The sequence below is a fragment of the Plecotus auritus genome (genome assembly GCF_963455305.1).
Source record: "Plecotus auritus genome assembly, chromosome: 8".
Lineage (NCBI taxonomy): Eukaryota > Metazoa > Chordata > Mammalia > Chiroptera > Vespertilionidae > Plecotus > Plecotus auritus.
Window position 1 is genome coordinate 80,170,226 of NC_137782.1, and position 16,008 is coordinate 80,186,233.

The 16,008-nt window shown below is 45.9% G+C and overlaps 1 protein-coding gene across 1 annotated transcript in view; it reads left to right on the plus strand.

The window, feature by feature from the left end:
* The window catches only part of PCSK2 (proprotein convertase subtilisin/kexin type 2), a 284,945-nt gene that overhangs the window by 232,130 nt on the left and 36,807 nt on the right, over window positions 1–16,008 (plus strand). The window contains exon 8 of the mRNA XM_080683185.1: window positions 8,035–8,210. Coding sequence (XP_080539311.1) covers window positions 8,035–8,210 — 176 coding nt within the window. The remainder of the gene's footprint in view (window positions 1–8,034; window positions 8,211–16,008) is intronic.

Below are 16,008 nucleotides of genomic sequence, written 5' to 3' on the forward strand. Positions count from 1 at the left end.
AGCAACTGGTTTTTTTCAACAAGGGATTCTTAAAACTACTTCATGTAAAAGTTAAAAGTCAACCCTAGCCAGTTTTGCACAGTGGATAGAGCGTCGCCTTGTGGACTGAAGGGTCCTAGGTTCAATTCTGGTCAAGGGCACGTGCCCAGGTTGCAGGCTCAATCCCCAGTAGGGAGCTTGCAGGAAGCAGCCAATCAATGATTCTGTCTCATCATTGATGTTTCTCTCTCTCTTCCTCTCTGAAATCAATTATATATTTTTTTTTAAAAAATTAAAAGTCAGAGTAGCTCACAGTGTTTGGAGGTTTATTGAGGTCTTTTCCCCCATCTGCTTCTTCCATCTTTTTCTCTATTATCTGAACTCTGAAAACATCTAAGCTGCTCACCAAATGTACCTAATTTTCTTGCTCTCTTCTTCATTTGAATTACCTAAAAGCAAATCCAGAGACTAAAATGTGGGTATGTAAGGGAGGAAAAACTTTCTCCTACCCTTCTAGGTTCTTCTGGCTGGTCTAAGAATTAAATTGAGGTGAGACTGATTAACTGGAGAAAATAATCCGATTTAATTATGTACATATGTATGGAGGTTCCATAAGAAAATGGCACCCAAGGACAGACAGGGCAGTTGAGGCTTATATGCTGTCTTGAGCTAAGGAGAAGTGGATAGTGTTTGGGGACTTTAAAGGGGAGGAAGGCAATTCACAGGGAGATGGAAAAGCAAATGTTTGGTAAACAAATGTGTGCTGGGCCATGCAGAGAGTGGAGACAGAGTCTCTAAAGTGTAGGCCCCACACCTAGTTCAGACTACACTATAGCTATCTATGAGGAGAGCTCCCTTCCAGGGGCAGGCCCTCTAGCTAAATTATTTTAGACAGTAAGGGAGTAAGAGGGGAGTAAGAGGGGAGGTCAAAGGTTCTTCATTGTGTGTGTGTTGTTTTTGCTTTGTTTTGTTTTTGAGAGTATGTTTATTAAAGCTGGGGACAGTGAAACAAGGGCTTAGGATAGAAGAAGCAATAAAGGAGGCCTTGGAGACAGGTTCAGGGGATTAGCCTAGGATGAGCTGCCACTGCCCATTGCTCCCCTGGTAGCAAGTCTCGTGGGGTCCCTTAGAGTTTAGGAGATGCACACGAGTAGGGAGAGAAGACAGGAAAGGCACAGGCATGCTCCTGGGACCTTCGTTTGGGGTATGGGAGGTGGGGGTTAAAGGCTGGGAGTTTAGGGAAGGTCTTAGGGGAGGATTCAATAGAATATTCATCAGGTTTCCCAGGTGTGCCCTTTCAGGGTCATGGTCTCAGTTGTATTTCAGCTCCAGGCCCAGAAAAGCAGCAAAACCAGGTGGGTAATGCCAGCTCCAGCTGCATTAACTAATGACCCCTGCCCTGGCGCTGACCAATCAAAGGTTCTTCTTGAGTCTTTTGTTTCTTAAAAATAAAATAATCCTCATGCCAGAAAGACATACTTTAGGATGGCAAATTTTGCTTCCCTACGGATGCAAAGAGTTTATTTGGAAGGAGATCCTAGGAAGCTGCAGAGAGGGAAAGATGGCAAAGGGAAGGAACCAATAGTGTATGTAGATAAACTGGTTGCTCCCAGGGACAACTGGATCTGAGGGACTATGGGAATACCCCTCAAAATTCATCCCCCAACCATATAAAGAAGGTGTAGAGATTAGCCAAAGAACATATATGCATTGCCATGGACTGTGTATGGTGAAGGCCAGAGGAAAGGGAGTAGGAGCTGGGTGGAGGTGGTGGAATGGGGAACATCTGTAATAGCTGTGTAATAAAAATTTAAAAAAATTTAAAAACTGGGGGGAAATGCACTTCTCAAGGTGAGGAGGCTGGGGAGTTTATTCACCAACTGCCATCCCTCATTGGTGGGGAAGGCTCCTGGGACGCGAGCACCCTGGCCTGCCCAGCCTGCCAGCTCACATGAACTGAGGAGAATTCCTAAGGCAGAGAACTGCCCCCAAGCAAAGACACTCATATGGAGGCGACAGCCTCTGCCTCACCTGGAGACTAACCCCTGTCCCACAGGCAGGTGACTACAGCCTGACACCTCAAAGACACGACCCCTGCTTTCTGAAACCTTCACTACAATGCTCTGAGATTCCAGAAACCAAGACCAGAGCTGTGGGAGGCACGCCCAGTCACACAAAGATTTTCAATAAAGCAGCCACCTTTCTCCCCTTTCCACTCCCTAAACCCCCAGACCTGCTTTTCTGTAACCACTCATGCTAATTCTAACTGCTCAAGGGCCAGGAAACTCCAGGAACCGTGTCCTGTGTCCTGGAGGATATCCAGTGTTCTCTAGGCTTCGCCAGAGGAGCAAAAGGAATTCTTCATGAGGATCCCAACAAAAGCAGAATTTCTGGCTCCCCCACCTTACATATTTAGGGGGAACATTTTGTTCATTCTAGTTGGCAATTACAAAAAAAATGGCTGGTTTTTATTACTCTGAGCCATACCCTTCCAGAGAATCTTTCAGGAGCTTTCTGAGCTAGGGATGGGTAGAGTGCCACCTGGTGGCCTATCAAGAGTTTGCTAGTCTCTGGTAAGTGTCAAGGTGTTCAGTTATAGGTTGTGGAGGCCTTGGCAGCTACAAGTCCCTCCAGGGTCCTACGTCTGTCTCTCTTCACCCAGTATTCAAGAAAAGGCAAAAAATGAGGTGCTACAGAGATGGGATTATAAAATAAGTCCTCTGAAGGTAAAAAATAATGTTAAAATTATTGAATATCTTTTTATGTGCCTGTTAGCTTCTTGGGTCCACTTTTATTATAAACCCTGCTCATTTTCCCATTGGGGTTCCTGTCTTTTTCTTGTTGATTTTCAAGCACTTGTGGTATGTCCTAGACTCTAGGACCTAGAGATTAGCCCCTGATCAGTTTTAATCAATGCAAAAATCTTCTCCCTAATTTTTGAATGACCTCATTAGTCCATTTGGATTCAGCTTTGTATGTTATACTAGCTGGGGGTGCAGTTTTCCTTTTCTCCAAATATGAGTCAATGTTCCCAATACCATATTTTTTTTATCCTTACTGTGGATATGTGTGTTGATTTTTGAGAAAGAGAGACCCACAAACTTTTTGGTGTATGGGACAATGCTACAACCAACTGAGCTACCCAGCCAGGGCCTAATACCATCTATTTATTAATCCAGCCTGTTCCTTTGACCTGTGATTCCACCTTCATTGTATATTAAGTTTCCATAAATACATGGTTAGTTTCTGGGTACATATAATTTAGATAAAGCCTCCTAGCAAGTATAAACTAGGAAGTGTTAGCCACACTTCTACTACTGAGCCTTTGTATATGCTCTTCTCTCTGCCCAGAATACTTTACCACTACACTAGACCTGGCCACCTCTCTTCACCCTTCAGCTCTCAGGTCCCCATTGCTTCCTCCAACACCAGCTCCCAAATCAGTTACCTCATCCACACTTAATAAAGCCTGCTGAATTTTTCACCCCAGCACTAATTACTTTAGTTTATTGTATATTTTTGTTATTGCATATATTGATATCTTCCTCCACAGGCAGATGACAGTCCTCGTGAGGACAAGGGCCATTTCTGCTTTCTCTCACATCTCAGCAACTAGCACAGGGTCTGCACATAGTGAGTGCTCAAACCTTAATTGCTGAGTGACAGAAAGCGAAAAAGGAATAAAGAGAAGGAAGGGTCAATGAAGAAACCCATTATAAGCAATTTCTATCTTATTTGTTTGTTTGTTTCCTTTTATTCTTGTTGTTAATTCTCACCCAAGGGTATTTTTTCCATTGATTTTTTTAGAGAGAGTGGAAGAGAGGGAGGGAAAAACATCAATGTGAGACACATTGATTGGTTGCCTCCCTCACATGCCCCGACCGGGGCTGGGGATTGGACCTGCAACCCAGGTACCTGCCCTTCATCAGGAATCAAACCCATGACCCTTAAAAACCCAATAAAACATGCAACAGTTCCATGGGTTTATACTGCTCTAACCACTGAGAAACATTAACCAGGGCAAGTACCTCCTTTTGTACCAGCATCATCTTACCTTTGTTTCTTTATTCCAAATCAAATCAGTTCCAAAGAGACCTAAGGCCTCACTGTTGGGTGCCTTCCTTGTGCCCAGTCCTGCTGTTGGTGGTGGGATGCTGACAGTCTAAGAGAAAACTCTGACAATGAGCAAATAAGCACGATATTATCAGATAATGATTGCTGATAGGAACAAAACAAAGCAAGGTGGCAGAGAGTAACTGGGGCGGGGCACAGCAAGCAACTTGAGGGCAGGGTCTACAGCATCACACCTGGACTTCTGCAGAGCAGCCCCAAGGTGTGGCCAGGCCAGTTGGGATTGGCCTTACCTCCCTTCCTGTTTAAGCCAGAGCATATAGATTTACACATTGGGCTTCAGGATGAGATCACCTTTGATCAAAGATTCTGAAGAGTTTGGAAACCACACTGTTGACTATTGTCAAAATGACCTGGAATTTCTCTACCAGCAATGAACTACTTCCACATATTTGGCCAATAAAACATACAACAGTTCCATGGGTTTATACATTTTTATATGAGTTTTTAAATAAACCAATAAAAAACAACCCATTAGTACAATAATTAACATTTTCAGATCCTTAAAACCTAGATCAGCATGAATTTGCTCCTTAGCCTGCAGACTAATATTCATAAGCACGAATGGTGGCAACTAGAGATACTGAGGTTTGTGGGCAGATGTAGCATTTCCTGATGTCAGGGACAAGCTCACCTTTTTAACAGGAGTAGAGTCAGAAAGGATTTAGCTCAAATCCCCTGGCCATGAGCCCCTAGAGAAGCAATTTTCAATCTTTTTCATCTCATGGCACACATAAACTAATTACTAAACTTCTGCACTACACCAAAAAATGTTATATTTTTAACCAATCTAACCCCCCCAAAAAATGGTATAATCTTGATTTATTAACAAAAAATAATAATTACCTACTCTTTTTGCTCCAAAATGATTTTTTTAAAAAACCAGGTGCCTATACTTGTATACAGTATAAGGATTTCTGATACCAATAATCAACCAGACACAAACTTATTACTATGCGACATGACCAATAAGATGCAACTCTATTATAAGATGCAAACCTATATATTTATGGTTCAAGACAGGGCATTCACACTAGATGGCTATTGTTGTGTTGGCTGTTGTCCTTTTTTTACTGGACAATCTAAGGGAAAAGAGGTCAATGCCCCTGACTAAATAGTCAGGTGTTGCATGTTTCTTACGGCACACACCCATTAAAAACCGCTGCCCTGGAGGCTAGCAGCACTGCAAGTTGTACAGACAGGCATGAGGCTCAGAACCTAAAAGAAGGGATGTAGAGCCACTACTGATCAATAATGTGGTGATCAGGCCTGGGGGGAGGGGGAATTACGGGAGGGAATAGATGCTTGATGTGCACTGTGTCTCCTCACCATTGAATTACATCAGCCAGTAGAGCATTTGTATAAATGTGAAGACACTGAGTCCTAGCACCCTGGTCTTCCCTCTCTGCTCTGCCTCTCACTCTCATGCCTTCTTGTGTCCTCTCTCTATATATCCCCCTGTAGCTCCTACAGCACCCAGAGACAAAAAAGAGGCCCTCCAGAAAAACCCTTGGGTCACCCTGAGCCTGTCTTGGCTGCTAATGGTGCTTTCGCTTGCAAAAATAAATGTTGTGTCTCATTCAATTAATGCATGCCTCATTCTTCCAGAGCTTAACGAGATTAAGAGAATGTCGGGCGCCTGGCCCTTGAATATGAATAAGAGCTTTGCTTTCAGTCTCTGGCGCCCTTGCCTCCCTTGATGCTGAAACAGTCAGAAGATTAATGCACACCAGCTTGATGTCTGTACAGTGCACAGGGAGCCAGGGAGGGGATGAAGAGGGAGAGAGATGGGGGATAAGAACTGCAAATAGAGAGGGTACAGGACACGGCTGACTGCACCAGGCACTGGCTGTATGACAAAATCCAGTGCTGCCATTGGCTGTTCAGTCCTGGTCATCTGGGCACTGGATGAATTCAAGACCATCTGAGTTTTCTTCTTGCAAGAAAAAGAATACCAACCTCTCTGTGATGTTTCCCCATCCACAATGTAGGCATGACTTCTTACAATAAGAAGCTGCACTATTTGGTTTATTCTGTGACCTGTGGGCCACCTTTGTTGAACAAATTTTTCAAATAAGTAAAATATAGATGGACCAAAAACAAAAGGTAGAGTTTTTTATTTTCTATCTTTTATAAAATTAACCATAAAACTTAGCTCCCAGAAAGTTCAAACCATGCTTATTTTGGATGAGCTTCCTCCAGGAGAAAAGGATGTTAACTCGTAATCGGATATTTGTTGGCAAAAATGGTGAGTTGATGTGTAAGTTAATGGCAGAGGATGGGAAAGTCTGAACCTGTTATTATTTGTTCTTCTGGACCTGTTATTTCTGTTAGGGAGAAAATGGACTACATAAAGTAAATAATACGATGCATTTATTCACCAAATATTTATCAAGCTTAAGATAAACTCCAAGCACCATGCTGATGCCCTGCGACACAGAAGTGAACAAAATAGACACATGCCCTGTACTCAAAGACCTTGCTATCTGGTGGTGAATGAAGCACACAGAGAAACACTTGTCCTAGAAGGCTGAAAGTGTGGTGCAAATGGAAAGCCCAGAGAGCTGGGTCCAGAAAGACTTTTGGGGAAATGCCTGCTGAACACGAAGGGTAGTCAGGAGGAGGGTGAGCACTGGGGGAAGCTGCAATGCAGGCACAAAGGTGGGCTATGGGACGTTGAGGAGGAAAGAGAGACCCTTAAAGAGAGAAGACAATTTTATGTCCGTTTCACGTGTCCTGCAAGAACCGTAGTTGTCCTTATTTAAACTGGGTTGCATGCCATGCGAGAGTGATGCTTGCGCAATAATGTCCTTTGGTCATGGGGGATAAGTAAGGAGTGTCCGCATCCAAGCTTTCACTGTGTGCAGCCCAGTCCCTTCATTTCAAAATTCCCCTGACATAAAGACTTAGGTCAGGGTACTAAAATTCTAGGCTCTTTGCCACAAAGCAGTGTATCAAGCAGAGAACAATATGGCCCCAAAGGGCAATGTTTGGAGATTAGTGATGGAGGGACAGAAAGCCCATCCTGTTGGCTGCAGCTGAGTTAACCCTGGAGAAGCTTTCTACGGACATCCAAAGGGTGATATGAACCACAGGTGGCACAGGCATGCCTCGATTCCGTGTGCCTCCGCCCAGTTCAGGTTTACACACACACACACACACACACACACACACACACACACACACACACAGTCCAGGACTGCAGCACTCTGCTCCAGGACTGCAGCACAGCTGCCCAGCAAGGAGTCACTCCCACAGGCATCAGAGAGTAACACCAACTTTACAAAGAAGCCGTAGGAGAGAAAGAGGAGGGGGTTATATCATGCACCCCATTACTAGTGTATTTTAGAATAAGCCATGCAACATTTGTCCTTCCCAAAGGCCCTTCTCAGATACAATGAGACTGAGAGTTCCTCTTCTCCTGACCCTGCACTTACCTACACTGTCCCTGCCCCTCCTGCCCTCTGCCCTCTGCCCTCTGTCCTCTGGAATTTCTCCTTCAATATCTAATATCTATTGCCTCCCCCTCACTGTCGTGTACAGTAACTTTATTTCTCCTGTGAGGCTTGGCCCCAGTCAACACCCCGTCTCAGAGGCTGGCCTTCCACTTAGAGACAGGAATGTCCTCAACCAAGGTGGTCTCTCCCCATTGGGAATTGTAGTTAAGTTTGCTAGGGGAATAAGGTTGTCCTCAAATAGTTGCATAAGGAAAGGTGAGGGTGGGTGGGCGGGTCTGTGCCTCCCTCTTGATCCTCTGAAGGTGTAGCCCACACTCCACACCCAGGTTGGACTCCAGATTCTGCTCCCCAGGGCACCCAGGATGGAGGACCCTCCGACCTCACCCGAGATCTGAGCCTTCCTCCCCCGTGTCTCCTGGGAACTGGGGACCGAAACCCCGTGTTTCCCTGCCCGCCCTGTCCACAGGTATCCGGATGCTGGACCAGCCGTTCATGACGGACATCATCGAGGCCTCCTCCATCAGCCACATGCCCCAGCTGATCGACATCTACAGCGCCAGCTGGGGCCCTACAGACAACGGGAAGACGGTGGACGGGCCCCGGGAGCTCACGCTTCAGGCGATGGCGGATGGTGTGAACAAGGTAAGGTCGGTCCTGCCAACAGGAGGCCCTGGTCCAACATGCGGGTGAAGAGAAGGTGATGATAGAGGAGGAAGGGGAAGCGCGGCGTGGGGGGAAGAGGGGCCAGTGGGGGGCTGTTACCCTATGCTTAGCCCCGGTTCTACAAAAAAAATGGACCCCAAAACAGCGTTAGGCGTGCAGATTTGTTGAAGGGGATGGACGTCTGTGGAGGACAAAGGCGGGATGGGGGAGGCCAGAGGAAGCAGGGGCGCCTTCAAACGCAGGCAGTGAGCGCGCCGGGCCCCTGAAAAGGAGAGGGTAGAAGGAGGGTCCTGTTCTGCCCTGGTGCCCACAGGAAGGGGCCTGACTAGTGCTCCCTCCCTGCCAGTCGTGGCTGGGAGAGCCCACAGGCAGTGGGGTGTCTGTGCAAACCCCGCGTGGATCCAGCGGGGGCTGTAAACCCACAACGTCTCCATGGCCTCCCAGACATTATTAGCACAGGAACAGACAGAGCCAAGGAGATGGGACCAAGGCAGAGGGCAGCGGAGATTCCCTGGCGGAGATCCAAGGGCAGCGGCCACCCAGACAAGACCGCCAGGCTCTGGGGTCAGAGTCTCCCTGGCTTCGGGTCCCAGGTGCGCCACTCAGTGTCTAAGAGTCTATCCGCAAGTGACTTGACCTCGCTATGCCTCAGTTTTCTTGCCTGTAAAATGGTGATAACGATACATTCTTCCTGGGATCTTTGTCTGGTGTAAATGAGATAAATACACAAGTGCTTGGGACTGGGCAATGCCCCCCAAAGGGTTGGTGCCTGCCCTGGCCATGTGGAAGCTTAACCCACAGCCCCCAAACTTTGTGCATGAAGCATGGTGTGTCACTAGGCTTGTGGAGTCTGTGGATCAGGAATTCCGGTGGCCCAATGGGGATGCTTGTCCCTGCTCCATTCCTAGGCCTCAGCTGGAAGATTCATGGCTTGACTTACCGAAATGTTGTGTTTTCACATGTTCTTGCAATGTGCTGAATTCAGAATTTCTCCCCGTGGGTGCCATCACACCCACTAGGCAGTGTAGTCATTTTGCCACATGAGGTCTTAATTCAGGATTGGATTTGCCATCAGGATGACAGCAATGTCTTCTCCATGCTTTCAGATTACTTCTCTGTTCAGCCACTGTGTGGGAATCCCATGCCAAAGATGACAACAGTGGTGTGTAGAGTGAGAGTAATTAGGTCCTAAGTGAGGGGACAGGCAAGTATATGAAGTTTAGAATAAGTTTTGACAAATTTCAACTAGATGAAATGCCTATAGTCATATTTGGGTATATAAACTAGCACTATTATAAAGTGTAAAATGCATCTATTCTATGTATATATTTAAATTATTTACAGTCTGTATATGGAAATATATAAACTCATTACTTATACATTTATAACACTAAAAGAGGTATATGGACAAAATACTATTTTTAACAGTAGCCCAAAAAAGTAAAAATATTGAAGAAAATTAGAGCAGACAGGTGAAGTTTACTTTTTCTTTTACTTTTTTTTTTTTTTTTGAAGAGTTACAATATGCCAAGCATTCTTTTATTTTTTATAGTCATTATGCTGGACATTAGATACCCAGAACTTACATCTTATCTAATAAAGAGGGAATATGCTAATTGACTGTCATACCCTCAAAGATGGTGGCGCCCACAGCCACAAGATGGCGGTGCCCAGTCCCCTCAGCCCCCCAGCCGCCCAGGGCCGGCCCGAGGCACAGGCAAGCCTTGGATGGTGGCTGCCCAGTCAATGCCCAAGGCACAGGCAAGCCTCAGATGTCAGCTGCCCAGCCACCCAGGGCTGGCCCAAAGTGCAGACAAGCCTCAGATGGCAGCTGCCCAGCTGTCCAGGGTTGGCCCGAGGTGCAGGCAAGCCTCAGATGGTGGTTTCCCAGTCACCCAGGGCCGCCCAAGGCTCAGGTAACCAGGGCCGGCTGAGGCTTGCACTGCCGGCAGTGGCAGCAGCAGAGGTGTGATGGGGCATTGCCTTCCCCTGATCGCTGGGTCACCTCCTGTCCCTGAGGGCTCCAGGACTGTGAGAGGGGGCAGGCCAGGCTGAGGGACCCCCCTCCAGTGCATGGATTTTCATGCATCAGGCCTCTAGTGTCATATAACTGGAAATATGTACCCTTGGACCAACATCTTTTCAATCCTCTCACTCCAACCCCTGCAGCCCCTGGAAACAACCATTCTATTCTCTGTTTCTATGAATTTGGTTTTTTTAGATTCCTCATGTGAAGTCATACAGTATTTGTCTTTCTCTGACTTATTTTACTTAACATAATGCCCTCAACTTTTCATCCATGTTGTCACAAGTGGCAGCTTTTCTTCTTTTTTATGGCTGAATAATATTCTATGTATATATAAACATTTTCTTATCCATTCTTGCATCAATGGACACAGGCTATTTGATTATTATAAACAATGGTGCAATAAGTATGGGATATCTCAGATACTGATTTCATATCCTATAAATATACAGGGTGGGGGAAAATAGGTTTACAGTTGTGAGTACAACTGCTACCCCTTTCTTCCCTTCTCATTACCAACCATGGCCTCCAAAATCATTCCTTAGCTTTTGTCCCTATGTCAGTTTTTGTAATCCTATTGAATCTAAGCTTCTGAATATGAAGTAGCATAAAATTTGTAAAAGAATTGATTAAATGAGCTCAGCTTGATTAGAGTAAATTTAGGCATGAAAAATCTAACTTTAGATCCTCAAATTGTTGCTTGCTCATACGCATTCCTAGTCTTAATGGACTAAAGCTCTCCTTGGACAAAAATTGACAGCATTTGGGCCCTAAACAATAGTAAACAATAAGTCAACCTTAGAACACGGGTCAGCTAACCTTGGCTCACAGGCCAAATCCAGCCTACCAGCTGTCTTTGCAAATAAAATATTATTGGAACACAACCAGGCCCATCAAGGCCTTTGTATCCTTCCAGCCACAATTTCTCTTCCAACCAGAGCTGTCATAAGCTCCACATGGGAGAAGCACATGAATGGAATCATCGCTCAGAATGACGGACTTTCCTGCTAGCCTGTCCATATCTCCGTCTTCATGAAGTGGCTGACATTGTATGATAGGAGGTTTGCTTCCTCTGGGCAGGGATTGTTGTTTAAGGATTGGCATGAATAAGTGGAGAACTGAGCTTGAGAGCTAGGATACCTGTTCCTTGTTGGCTGTGGGACTTCAGATTAGTGACTTAGCTTCTCCATTCCTCACTTTCTTCTTTTACAAGATAGCCACATCAGTGTTTCACAAAGTGTGGCCACTGGGACTTTGTGAGAAACCTGGAATCTCAGCCCACCCTACCCACCCAACCTGATGTATCAGAATCTGCATCTTAACAAAATCCCATTCAAGTTTGAAAGGATGTGTATCATGTAACCCTAAGATGCTAAGACCATAATATATATTGTTTTAAAAAAAGGCCACAATGTGTAGAAAAGGGCAGTAGAGATAACTCATTTTCTGGAGGTCACGGCACTGCATGTCCTCATCAGGGTGGTGCCTTGGATGGGCTGACAGCTGACTAAGCCGTATGCGCTAGTGTATCTCTCAGTTATAGGAACAGAGACCCAGGTAGCTCAACTGAATGTGTTTATTTTTGTAAAGATGTAGGAGGAGTGATGAGGGCAATAGGATGGATTCAAGCAGGATCTTGTACAGACTGAAACCAGACATGTTCTAGACCCGAGGTGGCTGCAGGACACTGACCAAATAGTGTGTAGAGATCCCCACTAGGTCCCTGCAATCATGGGGCTTGGCCACTCTCACATTGCTGTTTCTCACTGACTTTATATATCTCTCTTTTCAATCAATTTTTTCTCCTCCTTGAGGTTTATGCTTACATGGTACTTCTTGGACAAGGTCCCATTAGCACCATCCTTTATCACAACCTGTCAGCCTCTACCCAACTGCCATCTGCTCCACTCCAATGCTTTAGGGGGGATTTTGGCCCAAAATTAGGGGAGACCTCTTCCCCCTGCTAGATTCCAAGGGAGGTTCTTTTGGAAAGGTTTAAAACTTGAGGGATCAGAGGACAGTTAGAAGGTTGCTAGCACAGCCCCTTTCTTTCCTATCCCAATAACATCAAATGGCAGTCATCTGTACTCATCCTGGCCTTTCAGCCCTCTGATGACGTTTCTTCTGAGCTATTGAATTCTTTCAACGGTCTAAACAGAAATATAAGACCATATGTTCCCCCTATGTTATGGGTTTGTGTCCCCCAAAATTTATATGTTGAAGTATCTTAGAATGTGATCTTACGTGGAAATAGGGTCATTATAGATGTGGCTAGTTAAGATGAGGTCATACTGGAGCTGGGTAGGCTAATCCAGTAAGACTGCTGTCTGCATAGAAAGGGTAATTTGGACACAGGCACACAGGCAATTTGGACACAGAGAGAAAACCATGAGAAAATTAAAGCAGAGCCCTAACCGGTTTGGCTCAGTGGATAGAGTGTTGGCCTGTGGACTCAAGGGTCCCAGGTTTGATTCCGGTCAAGGGCATGTACCTTGGCTGTGGACACATACCCAGTAGGGAGTGTGCAGGAGGCAGCTGATCGATGTTTCTCTCTCATAGATGTTTCTAATTTTCTATTCCTCTCCCTTCCTCTCTGTAAAAAAATCAATAAAATATATTTTTAAAAAATAAAATTAAAGCAGAGATTGGGGTGATGATTCTATGAGCCAAGGAGCATAGAAAATTGGCAGCAAACCACCAGACACCAGGAGCAAGAGAGAGAAGAGATCCTTCCTCCATAGCCCTCAGAAGAAACCAGCCCTGCCAACACCTTGACCTTGGACTTCTGGCCTCCAGAACTGCTAGACAATATGTTTCTGTTGTTTATGCCACCAGCCTTGTGGCAGCCCTAGAAAATCAATACAGCTTCTACTTAGAATGGACAGCCAAAAAGGGGATTTGGCCAGACTCAAGCAATATGGAAACGACATGAACACCTTGCCGGGTTACTCTTGATGTTTATAGCCAAGATGATTGATATTGATCTAAGGACAACTTTTTTCTTCTCCTCTGGGACCTTGAGAATATCCTTCCTCCATTCTCTAACATGGTCCCTCAAAGGAGAAGCATGCAAAATTTCCCATGATGTAATACCAGGAGAGGAAAATGTGTCTACATTAGGGGCAGTGCCAAGCTGGAGTTGGCTCCTGATGACATCACATGGGTAACTTGAAATTAGATATGGAAATAGGCAAATAGAAATTTTTGTGCCCCCTCCAGAAAGCCAGTTGTTAAGCATTTGCCAGTACACCCCTGGTTAAAGACTGCTGACTTTCCTCAACTATAGCAGTTAGATACCCACTTATTCTCCCCACAATAAAAGGCCAGCTTTGCCTTCAGGAGTCTGGGAATTCCCTTTGAAAAGAGGAAAAACACCTGAAACACTAGGTTTTGTTTTTCCCAAAAATTACAAGTTTCCCACCCTGGCTAATGTAGCTAAATGGTTAGAGCATCAGCCCGAGAACCGGAGGGTCACGGGTTCATGTCTGGTCAAGGGCACATACCTGGCTTGCAGGTTCCCCTTCCCCCTTCCTTCCACTCTCTCTAAAATCAATGGAAAAATATCTTCCAGTGAGGATTAACCAAAAAAATGACAAGTTTCCCAAGACTGTGGAGGAACAACTTTTCTAAGTAATTCAAGTAAAAACCCTCACACTTTAAACCATTCAGCACTCGTGAATTTAACAAAGAGATCCCAGAAACACAATTATGAAATATAAAAGTGAGTTTTTGAAAGTGAACAGTAGGTAAACATTGACACTGGGATGGGGCCTGTTGGGGAAATAATAAAGTGATGTTTTATTACAAGGTTATGCCAATCAGCTCTTGACATTCAGCCTGAGACAGCAACAAGGACCCCTGACATTTGAATGGCACCATGCCATTTACAGAGGGAGGGGTCTCCCAACAGGATCCAGAGGGAGGTGGTGATGGTGCAGCCCATGTCAATACCCAGAGACCCTTAGGACTTTTTAGGATGAATCTTGTACAAACAGCAGCACCAGAGACAGCAAGTGCCCAGGGAAACACCTGGCAGATGGCCCCCTTACTAGCAGACATGAATTTTCACTGAGAAGCATTTTTTGACACTCGAGGCCAAAAGAGAGTCAGGCGAGCAGGTGACATGTGCCCTCCACAAGAATTTACAATGCAGATGGTGCTCAGTGCAGCACATCCCTGGGTGCCTCCCGTCATTTTCCACAGACTTCTGAACTGTTCCACCGCATCTCACGTCTGGGCATTTCTCTCTCCTCCATCTGTAGCCTCCCCTGCTGCAACTCAAAGGGCCCTTTCAAGTGTGACTGCTCTGCAAAGCATGCCAAGCACGACAAAACTTAAGAGAAAATTTGTTATGACTTATCTTCAGATGACAGCATGTAAATATTTTAGAAAGTAAAGTGAGTATGATAAAAAATACGTGACTTCTCATTTGACTTTCCCCCAGGCTATGGGGATGATGCTCTCCTGGTTTCAAGGTGACATTTTTGAAGAGTATTGTAGAATTTTGTGAGTAGTCATGTATTATACATTTCTATTATATATTTCCTCCCCATTATTTCAGTTGTCTGGTCTCCTAGAAAGAAAAATCCACCTCTGCAAGTAGTCTCCAGCTAAACAAAAGTCAGATAATTACCTTTGGCACAAAGGCAATTCTTATGCTTGCCTTTGAACTTTAGCATCCTGCAGATGGGTTTTGTTTGACCAACATCTATATATATAAAACCCTAATATGCAAATAGACCAAACGGGGAATAACTGAACAACCGGTTGCTATGACATGCACTGACCACCAGGGGGCGCGCATGGAACATGGCGGGTGTCAGCAGCAGGCAGCAGAGTGCGGAACATGGCAGGCGCCTGCCACAGCGGGATGGTGGAGCAGGTAAGCGGGGGCACCAGACCAAGGCTTCGCCAGTCACTGTCATCCAGGCAAGCCTCTGATGGTTACTGAAAATTCTTTGCTCCCGCACACCGATAGCTTGGTGCTGTCAGTGGGTGTGAGCAGCGGCTGCGGGCCCAAATCGCCCCTCAGGGCTTCTCCACCTCCCCCTGCTCCTAAGGGATGATCAGGGCCAGCAGCCACCTCTTGCACCCGCTGCTGGTGCCAGAGCCACCACTCGCAGCCACTTCTGGCACCCGGAGCCAGTCCTGATCACTTGGCACCATCAGTAGGTGGGAGTAGCAGCTGCTGGCCCCAATTGCCCCTGAGGGCTTCTCCACCTCCCCCTGCTCCTGAGGGGTGATTGGGGCAGCAGCTGCCGCTCACACCCACTGATGGTGCCGGACCCGCTCACACCCACTGCTGGATCTGGCCCCAACTGATTCACACCATCAGCAGGTACGAGCAGGGGCGGGCACCATCAGTGCATGGGAGCAGGGGCAAGAGTTTGCAGCCCAGTTCTTTTCAAAGTGCACGAATTCATGCACTGGGCTCCTAGTAGTAATGATAAAAAGGAAGAGGGAGACCCGGCTGATGTAGCTCAGTGGTTGAGTGTTGACCTGTGAACCAGGAGGTCACAGTTCGATTCCCGGTTAGGGCACATGCAGGCTCGATCCCCAGTGTGGGGCATGCCAGGAGGCAGCCAATCAATGATTCCCTCTCATCATTAATGTTTCTATCTCTCTCTCCCTCTCCCCGCCTCTCTGAAATCAATAAAAATACATTTTTTTTAAAAAAGGAAGAAGGAAAGGAGAATAAGAGACCTTGCTCCGGAGTGTACTGCTTGCCACAGACCCCACCACTCCCAATTG